Here is a 19,697-nt window from a genome sequence, read left to right on the forward strand (position 1 = left end):
CTCAGTCGACTGATGGGCCCGACTCGTGGCTTGTTGAACTAAAATCTTACTCTGAAGTTTCGTTTTGAAATAATGCTCCTTAATAAAGAACAAAACCAAAAAACAACAACAACTGAGCAACAAGCGGATCAGCTTCGAGCATCGCAAGTCAATCACGGAAATAACAGAAGCAGTTTACAATTTGATGCCAGTATAAACAGATGTAAGAAGGAAGATGATACTAAATTTGAAGTATACCTTAAATCGCTAATAATAACGCTAATTGATTAGAATAAACTTAGTTCAACTACAATCAAGCATCTCTTTCACAACACACACACACACACACACACACACATATATATATATATATATATATATATATATATATATATATATATATATACTAGCAGACCGCTCGGCGTTGCCCAGTTGGAAAAATACGCATAAATATGGTTGGTTGTTTTTGTTTTACGGCATATCAACACTGTTCATGTTATTTAATGCCGAATCCAAAGATTTTGAAGAAAAAAAAATTAATAGAATATATATGTTGTTTTCAAGTCGGATTCTATTTAACCCATAGTTGGGACCCTATACGGTACTACCGCTCCGGGTAAGAGTGGACCTGGGAGCAATGCTAATTAAAAGGTGCATCCACACTCCCCAAAGCCCGCAAGCTGGAGCCTCACCACTGGATATAGTTTAAGGTCATATCCAGGACCAGTGTATATATATATATATATATATATATATATATATATATATATATATATATATATACTAGCAGACCGCTCGGCGTTGCCCGGTTGGAAAAATACGCATAAATATATTTTGATTAGTACAGAAACTGAGGCATGTGCTTGCGACTATTATGTTTTTTGTCTAAACCATTCACTTCTTGTAAATAAAAATAAAAAAATAATAATCGAGCTGATATCGAAACCAAAACCTAAAAAGAGTAAATCTAGTACGATAACCATTAGACCAGCATGATATGAACTGCAAAAAGGTGCTTTCAAACTACTTATTCTTTACATAAGTAATCTGTAATGTAAACTTTTCACGCATGCACATTTGTGGAACAGTTAGCAAACAGGTAGTAATCCGATAACTCCTACGTACCAAATTTTCAAATTTGACCTCTTAGCAGCTCTTATGGGTGTTGTATTTCCGATTGAAAACGGGGAAAAAAGTTTTCCACATGTCTGAATATCTTATATATCAAATCTCTAGTCTGTAAATCAAAGATTTGCTGAGTATATGAGTTAAGAAATGTACTCTTACATACATTCTCACCTTTATAGATGTACAGATATATATTTATATATTAATTTTCGCAAACAAAGTTACCACAAGTCGCTACAATAAATCTACTGTTTCAGTCTTAAAGGACATCGTCAGGGGACAACATATCTCTATTCCCATTCTTTTAATGAAAATGAAAACCGAGTGTTAAAAATAGAAACGATAGACAAATAGAATGAAAGAAAGGATGGGGACGAAGAAGAGAAAAATCGTCTAGACATTAACGATTTTTTTTTTATATAAGGAAAACGTCACTAGTTTAATTCGTTTACATGAGAGTGACCTTCATTACTTAAATTATGTCAGAACGCTCACGTGTGTAAACCGAGTTAATCTGTCAATTGAATGTCAAATATAACAAATGGAGGTGGACGGAAACGATGCTTCTTTAATTGTTTACAATTCGTTTAGGTGTTAACCTCCAATTTGTTATTATCATTGTCGAGAATTCTGATACATTTATTTTTCCAAACTGAATAATATCTTGCTCTTCTAAATTGAGCACTATAAACAACCTCGTTGAAATTCAATGTTTTACTTTTGGTTAATTTAAACCTGGAATATATATATATATATATATATATATATATATATATATATATATGTGTGTGTGTCTGTGTATATATATATATATATATATATATATATATATATATATATATATATATATATGTGTGTGTGTGTGTGTGTGTGTGTGTGTGTTATTTGTTTTTGTTTTGCGATATTTTTTGAATGAATTCAATTATTTACACGAAAGTGAATTTTTACCTAAATGCGAGTTAGGAATAATTTTCCATTTGACCAATTTGACAAATTTGCTACCCCAAATGGGGAGCGGCATATATATTGTTAAAATATAATTAACCATTGACACCTGTTTCGTCGTATCAATTCAGCCACTCTGATGAGTCGTAGACGACGAAAAATGTGTCAGTGGATAATTACATTTTAACTTATATATATATATATATATATATATATATATATATATATATATATATATAATGTATGTGTGTGTGTGTGTGTGTGTGTGCGTATGTGTTATTTGTTTTTGTTTTATATATGTGTGTGTGTGTTATTTGTTTTTGTTTTATATATATATATATATATATATATATATATATATATATATAACTCTTTATCATTTCGCTCTCTTCTATCTTTTATTCCCACAGAAATACTTTAACTTCGGCATGTGGGCAACCTCCACATGGCCCCTCTAGTAATTACCAAGTGTATTTAAAAAAAATTCTAACAAGAAAGATATCGGAGAAACACATGCCAACAATAATTATCTAATTCATACGAAATGAATAAATGAGGCTCAACAAACAAACGAACAGCGGGAGATAACAAATTTTTATACCACCGTAAATCACTCGACCGCCAGTCGATAAAATTTCTTTAAATAAAGAAACGGGAAAAACTCATTTATTTTATGACTCTCAAATATGCGGTGACTTAGAATGACTTATGTCTCATCATCAACAAGAGCTTAAATTTATACATTCGGCGTGTAGTCAAAATGTCGCTTTCATTTAGCTCTCTGATTTTGAAATTCATTTGGAAAAAAAATTCTTCGACGCTACAACTACATACACTTCATACTTACAAAAGTAAAGACGAACATTTGAAAGAGGGAAAAACGCATCCTTCCGTCAAGCACGCGCCGAAAATTAAATTATACAGCAAGTAAGTAATCAGTTTTCGCTTTAATTTTGTTTCTTCGTAAACAAACATTATTTATTCCAGAGTATGAACAAATCTGGACATGAATTATAAAAATGTAAACACATAAAAATATCAAGTCGGCTGATTATTAGTAACATGTTATACATGATATAATATTTCGACCTGCCTTGTAAACAAATAAAAATAAAGAATAAATGTATAAAAGACCTTTATTGTTTCATTAACAAAGCTATTTAATTACTAGGTGAATCTATATAAATTTCGCTGAAATGTTCAATGCTATATGATGCTAAATGTCCATTTTTATTATGGTCTCGCTTCGAGTTTTGTTCAGTAATTATTGTAAGTAACTATTTCTGATTCTTTTGAGCTGCTGGGATGATTGTGTGTTTCAGAATATTTTTCAATTAGAGACTTCATATTGAAATGTTTTAAGGAAAAAATGAATCTCTAATATTTATTTCGCATGTTAAAATATATTTGTTTCAAGGGTGTGATTTTACATTATATTTTCTTTGTGCATAAAGTAGGATATATTCGTTTTCTAACGGTACCAATAAACACAGTCTTGAATTATTCATATTTCAATTGTCATTTTGATACTACGTATCAGCATCCGAAGAAATGATTCTTATTTCTATGGAACAATAATATGAATGATGCTATATAAAGAAACTAGTGCTGTATTTTAACGTTTTGTTGAATATTTACTGAAATGTTTGTAGTAATAAAATAGTTGATTTACAAGAGTTAGAAAATATTTTCTTGTTAGATTATACACACAGTAATTTCTTGAATTGTTGTAAAATTATTTACTGTTATTGACTGAAACAAAAACAAAGTCGGACGAGTAAAAGTATTTTGGGGCGAGCAAAATTTCCCTCACACTCGACCGGCGGTCGAGTGATTTTTTTTTCAAATCTCAATGGCTGTATGTGTGTATGTATATGTTTGTGTGTAATAGTCTGTGTTTGTGTTCGTGTGTTTCCTAAAAACTTTTAACACACGCAACAAATGCTTACAAAATTCATATCGATAGAAAGGTCGATCTCTCGGACGACAAATATCCAAACATCGGCCCAAAACATAAATAGTTTGACTTGGCCGGTTTTTTTTTTCATCGAGATTTTGGCAAGTCATTCACGCCTAAGGATCTCAGCATATGTTTAAACCACGTTATTTCAAAGGCTGGTGACGTCGTAAGTGCGCCGTGGACGAGACGGCTAACGCGTTTGCTATTTTACACCTTCTTTTCCTCTTTCGCGTTACAGGTTCGAGCCTGGCTTCGTTAGCTATTTTTTTTCGTTTTTTTGTGCTCGCATGGGTACTCACGGGAATTTGGGGGGGGGCAATGCAATTATATTTAAAATTATAAATTACGTTATTATTATGATAAGAGGGGGTAGAAAATCTTTTCTTCCCTCCATCATAATAATAATAATGTAATTTACAATTTTGAATGCAGTTGCAGTGCAAACTATGTGGGTCGAATAACATTAAGATTGGACGGAAGAGTCCAACAGCACGTACCTACAAAAATATAAAATGGGGCATAACAAACAACAGATGAACTTGCCAATACATACGGGTCTTCAATCACTGACCAGTTCATTCGTTATTTCATTTAAGCATCTTGGAGACTGTGCATTTTCGGTTGAGAAGTCCTTCTCTCTGTAAACAGAGGGAATGCCTCTTTGGTTTAAGCGTGATTAGTCTCAAGGATCTTCGAGTAATGTAACGCTGCTTTATTTTAATCGCATTCCCCCGTTTTTCTTTTTTCACCACACATTACGTAACGCAACGTGATTTTATTTGAAATTGTACATATCACTGATCTCCCACTTTTTTTTTCAAAACGAAAACTCCCCGATACACCTTTGAGAAAGCGAGGGCGAAACCGGTCAGCTATATATATATATATATATATATATATATATATATATATATATATATACCAGTAGATAGTCGATATTTTGTAAACATTGAAACCAGCATAGGACGAATACGAAACTAACATAACCGTTACGTTTTAGCTAGGTTGTTCTGGCCATATTATGAATATAAAAATACACTTCTAAAAAAAATTTTTTAATTAAGTATGTGAAATAAAGAAATATAGAAATCTAATTTAAGAATTCAGTATTATTAAAAGATATTAAATGGCTACGGGTCTTTGTGGTAACTTCTTATTACAGGTTTTTAAATAATGATACAAAAATTACGCGATATATTAATATTAAACTAAGCTCTTGATAAAGATGCGTCCAGGATAAATGTTTTCGCATGCTTCATTTTCTTTAAGAGAAATTTCTTTAAATAATGTTCTATTGTTAAAGTGTTTTTTTATTCTAGAAGTCTGAAGAAATGCTGGTTATGTGAACATTTTCAAACGCCATAATGCTTGAAATTGTCCAATCGATCTTGAAACAATTGTAACTTACAATGAAGTACACTTTTTGTTGCTATCAATTCCTTTTTTGATGTCTTGGTTTTGTTAATACAGTATATATATATATATATATATATATATATATATATATATATATATATATATATATATATATATATATATATATATTAGCTTGCCCACATGATGTACTGAAGATTACCCAGATAGAAAGTAGACAATAACTCACACAGCGAGAAATGTCCACATATATATCAAATTCTAATAAGAGTATTGGAACTATATTTTTCATAGCTACAATGTTTTTACGAAAAATAAAAAAAAATATGAGTCATAAACCAATAAATTAAACCAATGAAAAGTATTATATGATTAATAAACTTCTAAAAATATTGATTACCCAACTGCTTTAGACACACCCTCTTCCTCACACACACAAACAAACCCATATATATATCAAAATTGATAGAAATTCACTGAAAAGAAGCAGGGTGAAAATGAAATTCATTATATAACGGTCAATAGATCAGACACGTGCAATATTTTTTAAAAAATAAATATTTGTTAGGTACGGACAAAAATAAACGAATAAGATAGGGGGGGGCTAGTTTTGAAAACCGATTTATCATATTTTTTATTGTAGGTTTCGGACTACTTTTTGATTGTATTTGAAAGATTAAAGACTAAAGTTTATTTCCTGAAAGAAAAAAATATTTGTACACGTGAAAAAAAAATGTTATGAAAAATGTGTCCACGACGAACTAACCAATTCAGCTAAATTTTGAAGTTAAATAAATTCATTGTAAAAATCCTTTTAGAGATAAATATTAGGTTTTAGGTTTATTTCAACGATAATTAATAAAGTAAAATTCTAAATTAGTTAATTAAATAAAAACACACCTTGTTTGTACAAAAAATAACTGAATTAGCCCTCAAACCGAGTGTTTTTGCTGTTCGCAAAAGCGCAATAAATCGTACTTTTGGAAATACGAAATGTACGGAGGCCCACAACCTGAGACTGTCGAAAAGCTGTCTGAAAATGACGCCAAGTAATGAAAAGCAAGGAGGGGTGTTGTTTTTTTCCCCAGGTGTGCATCCGTACATTTTTATTGTAAACGTTTGTATAAATTTTACCATTTTTTAATTTAATTATTTTTTCTATATTCCTGTTTTTAAATTAATTTCACGTAATGCTTGGCGATTATTGGCCAAAAGAATTATGTTACGCCGAAGGTTTCACATTCTTGCGAGTAAGGAAAATATTGAAATCTTGCATATAAAAAATTATGCAAAACCTGTAATTTAAAAAAAAATAGAAATAATTTTTGCTATTATAATTTTTTATGTGAAAATATTAAATAAACAATGCTTAATTCAATGATAATATCGGTAGTTCGAGAAATTAATTTTTCCTCGAGTTATGTCGAATGCATTAATACAGACTTTAGAAGCTTTTATCGTAATGTTCATGTAAAAATTAAATAATATTTTAATTGCTATATTTTAGGATGCTCTATTTTCATGAAAAAAGCAAAAATAAATTCCTCTATTTTTTTTTACTACAGAAAACCATAACTTTATTAAAGGTATTTTTGTTTAAACAAGGTAATACATTTTCACGAAGAAAATAAAAGTAAAATAATAGATTCATTATATTCTGCGATCATTACTTGATAAATACTGAAGATTTCATTAAAATAGGTTTATTTCCTGATTTATGGTGATTTTTTTTTAAGTAAAGGTCAAAATGTTTATTTATTTTGAGCATCGGCATTCATTTTGCCCGTACCTAATATTTGTCCACTTAAAATTCCTTATTTTCCGTTATATACTACTTGCTAAAACATTGAACTGGACGATACAACCCCTATAAGAAACTGTACCAAAAAAAAAAAAAGCAAGTAAGAAAAACAACAAAATGAAAAACTTCCAGATGAGGGATTTGGTATAAGCCAAAAATTATGTATTTTATATGAATAATTATTCATTTCAAAAAATAGAAATATTGCATCTGTCTGATGTTTGGACTATATATATATATATATATATATATATATATATATATATATATATATATATATATATATATATATGTATATATACTTTTTATTTTTTATTATTGTTTTTTTTTCTGTTTAGTTACCATTTTTTGGCCGTTATGTAGCCTCCTCAGACTTTACAGAAAGGAGAGTACATAACGGCCAAAAAACGGTCGCGTAGCTGAAACATTAATGTAGGTAAACAGAAAAAACGGTAATAAAAAATAAAAAGAATATTTGCTCTACAACATTATTGAGCACTTTCTTCGGGTTTTTATTAATTACCATTTCTACTAAATATATATATATATATATATATAAATATATATATATATGAGATAAACAGTTAATAAAATATGTTAAAAACACTTTGAAATGAGTTAAAATTGGCTGAGATAATTTTATAAATATTAATTCTTTAATATTTATAATTTACTTTAATTTTACCATCTTGGATCATTTTGGTAAATTCAATTGTAATTTTTATTATATATATATCTATATATATATATATATATATATATATATATATATATATATATATATATAAAGAGAGAGAGGCGGATAGAGAGAGAAGGATATATAGAGAAGGATATATAGAGAGATAGATATAGATAGATAGATAGATAGATAGATAGATATAGAAAGACAGAGAAAGAGGGAAGGACAGAAAGAGAGAGACAGAGAGAGAGAGAGAGAGAGGGGAGAGGGGGGAGAATAGAGAATGAAAATAATGTACTTACATCACTGGTACCTGAACCGAATAAAAGCAGATCAAACGGAATGGCAGCAATAGCATCAATAAGAAACCATCCTTTCACGTAATGCTTGGCGATTAATTGTGGATCGCTGGCCACTTCGCCATTTTGAAGAAAAGTCGTCCTAAAGTTAATGAGTATGTCAGCAATGAACATAATGTCAACTAGGAGGTCAATTATCACCAGAGGGTCCGCCTTGCTGGTTTCGGCGTTTTTCAGGCGCGTCGCAGCATCCCGATTTAGTTTCATACGAATCTCGTCCTCGTTAAGAAGGAAGGCCGCCGAATAAGGTGTAAACACTGCTGTGTACAGAACGAGAAGCAGGATTATCCAATCCCAGACGGCTTTGAAGGGAGAGTAGTGCAGAATGATAAACTTCATTTGCGTTGACTGTTGGCGTTTGCTAGGCGCGGGCTCCACTAAACTTCGCGATTCCTCGTCACTTTTGTCTTGTTTGTTCGATTCCTGCAAGAATAATAAAAAAAAGACGTGTTTTTATTTAGAAGTAATATTCCATAATAACATTCATATTTATAAAGTAAACATTTAAAAAAAAAACGGCCATACGTCATGTTTACTCATTATATTCATCTGTACGTACCGGAAGTAAACGGTTTTATAGCAAAGTTCTCTGCGAACTGTCTGGCCTTATCAAATACTGATGACATCACTGCAAGAAGGTTTATGACGGTTGGAACAGAGGTTTTACATCTGTTCAGAATATGATTATTTTTAATATTTTTTATTTTTTCGTTAATCAAATGCATTGACTATCTTATATATTCTTTCGTATAGAAATTTTGTTCAATATAAATGTCTTATTTTGGCAATGTGGCATATTCACTTCTTGTAAAGATCATTAAGCACCGGAAGTACCGGAAGTACCGGAAATAGACAGTTACAGCTAATTTCGTGTCCACTTGTTAACAAAGTTCCGAGTTATTGTTTTTTTTTTTTGTGTGTCGACTTTAAACATAATAAATGAAAATACCCGAAAGATGTTTTATTTGTATAAATATGTATATTTACTTTTATGAATGTATCGCAGGTATTTTTTTTTGGATTATTATGTTTACTTGGAGATGTTTTTAATATATTCAATATATTGAACTTTAAACTACAAACTAAGCCATAATATATAAAATTTATTTAAAGCCTACAAACACACACACACACATACACACACACATATATATACACATATGTATATATATATTGTAATAAAGTAAACATGGATTTTATACAGTGCAATGTAGAATAAAATGTATTGTGGATGAAATCACTGCATAAGGGCATGTGAAGCCTCCTCTCAATGCACCAATTGGTTCTCAACTACAGCAAGGTAATCGATTGATTTGATTGAAAAATGAACCATTTCACCGATTTTCAGGACAATAAAAATATATAGATGTGTACAACATTCGTTGTTCATCATTCAATCCCGGGCAACGTAAGATTTCCATGCTAATATATATATATATATATATATATATATATATATATATATATATATATATATATATATATATATAGTCCTGTATATATTAGAATTATTAGATCAGGGTTAAGGTCTGAATGAAGCAGATTTCATTTTTTTTCATCATATTTTCCCTTTTGGCAATGGTTTCAACCATTTGTCTGCTTAAAAATTCGATAATATGCGTAAACGCTTACTTTCTTAAGTAGTCTTATGATTTTGACCAGGACTGTATATATATATATATATATATATATATATATATATATATATATATATATATATATATATATATATATATATATATATATATATATATACCCAAAATGATCTGGCGAAAAATTAGTTTGTCAATAACAAAAGAAAAAAAAAGAATTAAATAATTAAATTAAGAAAATATTTTTCCATTTTTTTACATAGTAAATCTAACACACGATTGAAGACGTTCTATAATTGGATAGATCATTTCGGATGGTAATAGCAGCAATAGCTCGTTTTAATTCTCCAAAAAATCGACGGCTGATTTTTTACTCCAAATATCTCACAAGAAAAAAAAAGAAATAGCATGGTTTAGATCAGTCGACCTTGCGGGCCAACCAATATCACATGATTCGGCAACGTTTCCTTAAAAAATGAACAAATACAGATTCGAAATGGATTTTGACCTGTTTTAAATCAAATGGCATTTTACGACATTAAAAAAAAAGTTTAATTGTTATTAAATTTTATTTACATACAAATGTGTCAAATAATTTTGGCCCATTCTCTCTCTCTCTCTCTCTCTCTCTCTCTCTCTCTCTCTGTCTCTCTCACTATATATATATATATATATATATATATATATATATATATATATATATATATAGAGAGAGAGAGAGAGAGAGAGAGAGAGAGAGAGAAATGGCAGAAAAGTATAGACACCCATAGAAATGTTTATTTCATTAAACATAATTTACAAAACAAAATAAAAAATAAATGGTTACAGATTAAGAAACCAATACTTGGTTAACATTCCCTTTGCCGTTTATAATGCTAGGGCCCTTCAAGGCATGGCATTGATCAGTTGACGAATATGACTTTGAGGAATTTCTTGATATATATGACGCAATAATGCTAAAAGTTAAGGCTTAGAAGATAGCTTCTTTTTTCATTTTGCGAAGATTCTGGTCTAATATGCCCCAAAGGTTTTTAATTCTTACTGAAAAAGCGTCCATATCTATAGTTTCTCACTGTCAGGAAATAATGAAAATAGTGACTCATCAGAGGAAATACATTGGTCCAAAAGGTTATAGCTCTCTCCACCATTTCACGAGCCAATGTTTCCGCGCTTAATATTGACAGGACGAAGAGGAGGGTTCCTCTACGCAGCTCTACCGCAGTAACCCCGCTTGTAAAGATACCTAACAGCTGTTCTGGGACTGATACCAGCTTTTCTTGCAATGTCGAGCATCCTTTTCAGCATTTCCTATTACAAGACGCAAGGTTCTTTAAGAGTGCCTGGTGCGAACTGGATTGAGTTTTGTCACTTTTGTCCTCTCTTGTGAATTGTATAATCACTAGGGCTGTGACAACAGCATATTCTTTTCATTCTTTTGACTATCAAGTATATATCCGACACAGTAAGACACAGTCAATCAACCGAGAACCACATCCGTCTATATAAAACATATAAGATATTAACAGATATATACCAAAAAGTCAAAACAATGAAAAGAGTATGCTGTTGTCACAGCACTAATGATCACTCTATTATCAGTAGAAAGGAGTATTGGAAGATTTCTTGCTAGTTTGACCTGACTAAAACCCCATTCATGTTGATCCACGATTCAGCTATACAGAAATTATGATAAGTCTAATACTCCTCTATTTTGTGGCATGCATCAATTTTGTTAGATGCTATATTTATGAGATCGATACTCTAAGCTATTTTAAAACAATTCTTTTTTTATTACATTTTTACCCCAAACAAGGCACATTGCCACTTTGATGTAGGGTGCTACTATCAAGGACCTAAGCTACAATTGTACTATGTAGGGAGTTGGGGAGCAAGTTGTATGTTCACGTTAAACTTGAACATCTACATGTCAGTACAGTTGGGGTAGCAGGGATCCCGAAGGGAATTCCAAAGTTTAGCAGTTCCGGGGAAGAAATTACTTGAGTAGAAAGCACTCTTACATCTAGGGATCTCCACTGTGTAGGGGTGGAATTTAACTGCTTGTCGGGTTTGTCGAGGGTGTCTACGTCGTTTAAGTGCTTGCATCGAGAGGGTACAAGTGATTGCAAATTTCAGCACTATTCTTATCTATAAATATAAATAAGCATATATTAAGCTGAGGAAAGTATTTATCTTAGTGTCTATTTTTTTTCATGTATATATATATATATATATATATATATATATATATACAGTCGGATTTCGGCGCGGTTTGCCTCATCTGTGTTGGTTAATATATATTCTTGTGTGCAGGGCGTTTGCTCAGTTGGTAGAGTGCTTGCCTTGCATGCAAGAGGCTCGGGTTTCGAATCCTGAGTTCGGATGTGTCTAACTGATGAGCCCAAATGAGGGCGAAACTCGAGTCTTGGACTTCCGGTTCTTTGACTGCCATGGCTCTTGTGGGCTGCGACGTTGTTTGGCTGTGGAATTTATTATATATATATATAATTTTTTTTATTTATTTTTCAATATATTATTTTGTATTCCTGCACGTCACCAATTGAAAATGAATAAAGAAAATTTATAAGCTTTTATACTTTTCGTATTCCTTTTTATACATTTCCATTCATATATATATATATATATATATATATATATATATATATATATATATATATATATATATAAGGAAAATGAGAGACAGACATATTGCGAAAATTTAATTCAGGAAGTATGCTCAGGCAGGCGTAAATAGTTGCTAACATATTTATACATATTATGTTTATTTATGAGGATATGTTGACAGAATTGCGGTTGACAAAGAACATGATAGATAGCGTGATACACAAGCATGCAGGTAGGGAAATTGACGCATGAATATATAAATAATGTCTCAGATTGATAGACGGTAGACGAACAGTTGGGGAAAACGACAGAAAATAGTGCATGACCCAATTAACGGCAAATTATTTCGCATCGCAAACGGTCAATGCACTGACCATTCCTTTCACGTTTTTCGTTTGTTATTTTTATTCCGTTCAGAGTCTATAGTTGCTTAATAACTACGTGTTAATGGAACACATTTCCCCCTCGTTCCTTCGCGGTTTTTGGTCGCTTAATCTGACGTGTCTCACAATGTCTCTGTCAGGCTGCCTATTAAGTCCACTGAACAATTTTAGCCGATGATCTCGGTCGACCATTCGAGTGGCAGCTCATTCAAAACCAATGAAGCCAAAACTAATGAACTGATCGAACTTTTAAACTTCGCTTGCTTAACCATCCTTTTTTTTTGTGATTGCTACTTTAGATGTGAACTACTTACATTATCCTTACCTGGCACTTTTGCTGGGAGCAAAGTGTCGTATCTGTTCCGGCAGATGCTGCACTTAAGATAATTTGTACCAGTCTATGGAGGGGAAACCCTCTATACTGGGACAATTATTATTTTTGGTAACCAGAGTGACCCCTTTTAGGGGAGCTGGTTTTTACCTCACATTAAAAACGGCCTTGTGCCTAATTTTCTCAGTGGGGGAGCAAATAAATACCATCTGTTCCGGCAGATACTGCAAGCTATGACTAGCTATGACTAGCAAAGACCAGATGTGGGGGCAACCCCACATGCCTGACCATTAACCAGCTCCCATTTCCCACGTCTCGGAAGCTGGTCCCCTTTTTCCCTTCCCCCTCCCTTCACTCCTCACATTAAAAATCGGCCTTGTGCCTAATTTGCTCGGTGGGGGAGCTAATAAACACCATCTGTTCCGGCAGATACTGCAAACTATGACTAGCTATGACTAGCAAAAACCAGATGTGGGGGCAACCCCACATGCCTGACCTTTAACCAGCTCCCATTTCCCACCTCTCGGGAGCTGGTCCCCTTTTTCCCTTCCCCCTCCCTTCACTCCTCACATTAAAAATTGGCCTTGTGCCTAATTTGCTCGGTGGGGGAGCAAATAAATACCATCTGTTCCGGCAGATACTGCAAGCTATGACTAGCTATGACTAGCAAAGACCAGATGTGGGGGCAACCCCATATGTCTGACCTTTAACCCGCTCCCATTTCCCACCTCTCGGGAGCTGGTCCCCTTTTCCCCTTCCCCCTCCCTTCACTCCTCACATTAAAAATCGGCCTTGTGCCTAATTTGCTCGGTGGGGGAGCAAATAAATACCATCTGTTCCGGCAGATGTTGCACTTTGTAACCATTGCCCTTGTGGCAATTGGTTGTTGGTACATGTAGGGGCAACCCTATATGTACCATCCCCTTCCCCTCCCTCCCCCTTCACCTCACATAAAAACCGACCTTGTATCATATTTTGCTTACGTGGGTAAGCAAATAAATACCTACTAACATTAAGGTATTTCTTTGCTTTAAATGTAATTTCTACTATTATTCAAAAAGGAACTTTTGTCTATATGACTCTGTGAGCTCGTTCCCTATGGACTCCAAAACGGCTGGACCAATTTTATGAACTTACACATAAAGGTAGTTTATGTGCGTGGCAATGTTCTTAGATATGTTTTGTATCTGAATGTCTCTGATAAGTATCGGTAATATTCCGATAAAAGAAAGAACAGGCGATTTTGATCAAAGTTAACACTTTAGACAGCCTAACATCACAAGTGCATTTGAGAAGGTTTATTACCACACCAGCCGAAAGGCCGGACATATAAACATCAAAAGTAGGTTCTTTGATATGACAGCGGCGTGTTAAAATTGAATGTTTCTTTTTAGGGCATACTTACATACGGATATTTGGCTTTTTTCATCTTAAACTTTCATTCAAGCCATTATATATAATTATTTTTTTAAATCCACAATAGGTTTTCTATTGTGCAATATAAACTATAATGTATTATAGACTAAGTCATTATTGGGGAGCATATAAAGCTACCTCTCGGGCCCCCGTTTAGAGCAGCCATTCAATCGATTTGATTGAAGAAGGGGCAATTTCATCGATTTCGATGACAATAAAACACGAGATTATGAAACATTCGTCGGTCATCATTCAATCCCGGGCAACGTCATATCTTTTTGCTAGTGTAACTATAACGGTCATTTATGCTTGCGCGCATCGCTTTGAAATATTCGATATTTCCGTCATCATTTTTGTTGAACACGTGCTGGGAATATATTATTCTCTCAGCAAGTGACAACCATTGTACGCGTGTCCTTTTCGTTTCGTTGATCAGAACACACGTCGCAGAAGGAATTTGAAAAGGTCACAATACACCATCTACATTTATTTAGACTTTCTTGACGTATGTTAGAAACAACGACAGCAACTTTTCCTTGATATGTGCGATTAACTGTAAATGAAGATTAGGATCTTCGATATTGGGCCAGGAGACCGGGTTCCAATCCTCTGTTGAGTGGCAGTAAAGGCTCAAGGAATGGTAATTGATCTCTTCCTTGTAAAATATTCAGAACCTCAGCCCCTAAGATAAGTCTTTTAGTTTCATCCACTCTAGGATTCTTCAGGATTACGCATAAATCTATACTTTCGTATATTAACTTTATGTGAGTAAATTAAGTAGTTATATATATATATATATATATATATATATATATATATGTATATATATATACACACACACACACACACACACACACACATATATATATATATATATATATATATATATGTATATATGCATGCATGCATAAAGCTTTGAGTAGAAAAATTGTTAAAAACAAATATAAAGAATGCAGTTTACATTTCCGGAAATGAAACAACTTAATTTAACCTATTGCAGACTTAGCACCAACATAATCCGACTTCTAAATATTTATAATTACAAAAGACGAATTCTTTTATATCAGGATGAAAAAAGAAAAAAAAGCGTCCACTAAAATTGTGAAATAGAAATAGAAAACGCACTTGCATACGTCCTTGCATAAGCTGATTTCTTAGAAGTCTTCAATTATAAAAGAGATTTCAACTATATAAGGATGAAAAAAAAAACTCAAGTAATAATTTTTAAAAATAGAAAACGGGTGGACAGCAGGACAGCTGTTGAATACATGGCTCTCCAGTGGATAATACCACTTCCCCAGTAAAAAAATGTAGAATCCGGCTTTTATGTATATAAATATAATATATAAAAACAATATAAAAATTTAGAAAATTTTTAATAATATATATAAGCACATTTACCAAGTTTACACAATCTGATCTGCGACATGTTAACTAGAATATAAATGCTATGAGAATAAAAATGCATAAAAGCTTAAGTACCTTTGGTACGAGAAAGGCAAATAGATAAGAGGAAGGAAACCTAGCCACACACACACACACACACACACACACACACACACACACACACACACACACACACACACACACACACACACACACACATATATATAGTAAATTATAAAATATATATGGCGATTAAGCTACACTGAATATTCCGCGTTTCATCCACTCTAGGACTCTTCAGGCTTATGCGCGAATTCTGTGATTGTTTATCGTTTTTATGTGCTCCTCTTCTATTGAGATTTTAGTTAGCCAATCAGCTTTCTAGTATCCACCGCGCCCTTTCTATCAGCCAATGGGCATGAAACGCGGAATATTCAGTGTAGCTTAATCGCCATATATATTTTATAAATTACTAACTAGCTCTACCAACGTATTGAGTACTTTTGAAGTAAATACTTAAAGTTTATACATAAATCTATACTTTCGTATATTAATTTTATGTGAGTAAATTAAGTACTTATATATATATATATATATATATATATATATATATATATATATATATATATATATATATATACTAGCAGTTCAGCCCGGCTGTGCTTGTACCCTATACACTATTCATTTCTTGCTCTACATGTGAATACACTTTATGTAAAATTAAAGATGTTTAGACCAAAAATTGTCTAAGTAATTTCGTAGAGACCGCAGAGGTAATTTTTTTATAACTTAGACCTCAATTTAGACCCCTTAACATTTATCATAAAATTTTTACCCATATCCAAATTGCCTACATCTAAAATTTCAAATCTCCAGACCCATAATTGGCGGAGAAATTTGGTAGAATGTGCAAAGGTCAACTCTTTCAACTTTGACGTTTTGGCTGCCACATTTTCGCCCCCAAACTGATTAAAATGCTTGCTGCATGCCTAAATACCTGTTATGTATAAATTTCAAAGATTTAGACCCAAAATTGGCTAAGTAGTTTGCTACACACCGCAAAGTTACAATCTTTTGAACTTTCACCCTTGACAGCTCAAATTTTCCACCCAAACCAATTAAAATGCTTGCTCTATCTCTGAACACCATTTATCTAAAATTTTAAATGTTTAGAGTAGAAATTGGCTGAGTAATTTGGTAGAGACCACGGAGCTCAATTTAAAAAAAATTACCCCAATTTTAACCCCATAACATTTGGGGCGGGCTCACATCAAATAAACCAGTTTGACCCATGTCCAAGTAACCTACATTTAAAATTTCAAGTGTTTAGACCCAAAATTAGCGGAGGAGTTTGGTAGAGTTTTCAAAGGTCGAATAGTTAAACTTTGACCCAGTGACGGCCAAATTTCTGACCGAAAACCGATTAAAAAGATGTCCCCAAATCTCCATACGCCCTATGCCAAATTTCGAGATTTTAGACTGAAAATTGACAGAACAGTTTCGTAGCAAGATGGACACAGACAGACACAGACAGACAGACAATTTAACTTCTGTGTGTATATATATATATATATATATATATATATATATATATATATATATATATATATATACATACTCGGGTTTTTTTTTATATTCAAAAGTAATGGACTAATGAATTCAACGAGGTTGTTAGATAGTGCTCAATAAAAAGAGCTGATAATACTTGTTTATTGTTATATAAACATGCTCACATCCCGCTGCTACAAATAGCCACTTGTTTCAATCAAACAACAGATATCATCAGGCAGCGACTTGACTATTCTGAATAGTCAAGTCGCTGCCTGATGATATCTGTTGTTTGATTGAAACAAGTGGATATTTGTAGCAGCGGGATGTGAGCATGTTTATATAACAATAAACAAGTATTATATATATATATATATATATATATATATATATATATATATATATCACAGCTAGTTTCTCTGCTTGTTAGCGCAGATATCTGTTAATTATGTTACTATATTTGCTATCATATCTACTCCTCTTTTACGAAGCGGTATTTACTTTTGCCTATCTCTATGGAAAACGCACACATCTTTTCACTGCCTTTCATTTTGATTTGCTCAACCCAACCCCTACATGCCGCCGTTAGGAACGCAAGCTGCAAAGACTCCGGATGCGAACCCAAACATTGTGACGTCTTTCGTTCCCCTTTCGTAAGATCAGCATTCCTAGGGGAGCCGCCCTTCCACGTCACCTCATTAAGAGTTCTAAATACAATTATGTCAGTTTTTATTCACCCGGGAGATGGACATTGTCCGTTTGTGTTGGACTGTGCAGACTTCAACAGAAGGTTCTTATAATTACGTTATCCAAATCCTTTTCCCGTTTTCCAGCTTCTCCTATTCAGATCTCATCTTATTTGGCGGTAAATATCGTCCGACACAATTTCGGGATGAACCAATCAGATCAAAGTAGAAACGTCAATGGCAATCTTATTAATCAACTACTTTGGACGATGCTTTCAAGACTCCATTCGCACAAGCACGGGGTATTGTTGCTACATTTCGGCTAGTGCTCTAACCACATGTCTCCTCCTATTAGACAGAGCACAAAAATTTATACATTGCCTACCAAACTTCAGCCACTGTCCCATCGCCAAGTCTAGCATCACAACACTTGTTTTACCAATCATTCTATATATCTATAAAAGTGAGAATGTGTGTGTGTGTTAGGATACTTCTCAACCTATATACTCAACGAATTTTTGCTCTAAAGAATTGGATATTTAGACATGTGGAAAACTTTTTAATCCGTATTCATCCGGAAAGACGAGGCTGCCAAGGGGTAAAAATTGAAAGATTGGGACGTGGGAATCATCAGATTTTTATCTATTTGCTATCCCGAATGCGCATGCGTGAATAGTTCACATTACAGATTGCTTATGTTAAGAATATGTAGTTTGAAAGCATGTTTTAAAGATTGTGTTACGCTAGTTCAATGGTTATTGTACTCGAATCACTGTCTTAAGGTTTTGGTTTCGATCTCAGTTCGAGTATATTTTCTTTTTTTTACTTAAAAAAGCTGAACAGTTTAGAAAAAAACCCGTAATACTCGCATGTATATGTGTCCGCTTCTGTCTTAATTAAAATATTTAATAGTTATGCTTATTTAATAATAGGCCTGCTCATCTATCTATAAAAGTGAGAATTTGCGTGTGTATGAGAACAATTATCAACCTATATATTCAACGATATTTTGATCCACAATTTAGTATTTAGGGTATTCAGACATGGGAAAAACATCTTAATCAGTTTTCATCCAGAAAAAAAGGTCTGCTAAAGGGTCAAAATTAAAAAAGTTTCATTCCTATCCCTGGAACCTATGCTCGTTTATTTTAATATAATAGCAACGGATTGTAGATATGAACACAGGAAAGATGAAAATGTATTCCTTGCAGTCATGGTGTAATAATCTGCCAGTGGTTTAACATAGTAAAATATTTACTTGTAACATGTGTCACCGGTGTAATGTGTGGTGGTTGAGTATATATGAATATGAGAGAAAATCCTCGTCCGATTTTATATATTGATGACTGCTGAAAAATAATATGCCGAACAAAAATGATTGCTCATTTTTTAAAAAATTGTTTGTTTTTATTCTGTGTGTTTTTTTTTTTTTTTTTTTTGATAAAACAATTCCGGTCATGGAAATAAGAGAAAAGCTAGCTCTGCTTTTTACCCAAACATCATACCAG

The 19,697-nt window shown here is 32.8% G+C and overlaps 1 protein-coding gene across 9 annotated transcripts in view; it reads right to left on the reverse strand.

Moving 5' to 3' along the window:
- The window catches only part of LOC145261213 (voltage-gated inwardly rectifying potassium channel KCNH7-like), a 1,042,998-nt gene that overhangs the window by 639,131 nt on the left and 384,170 nt on the right, over nt 1-19,697 (reverse strand). For all 9 annotated transcript variants that reach the window (XM_080119561.1, XM_080119557.1, XM_080119564.1 and 6 more), the window contains one exon: nt 8,169-8,648. In XM_080119561.1, the coding sequence (XP_079975687.1) occupies nt 8,169-8,648 (480 nt within the window). The remainder of the gene's footprint in view (nt 1-8,168; nt 8,649-19,697) is intronic.

Source organism: Euprymna scolopes, chromosome 37 (genome assembly GCF_053919585.1).
Source record: "Euprymna scolopes isolate OS-2025 chromosome 37, ASM5391958v1, whole genome shotgun sequence".
Classification (NCBI taxonomy): Eukaryota; Metazoa; Mollusca; class Cephalopoda; order Sepiida; family Sepiolidae; genus Euprymna; species Euprymna scolopes.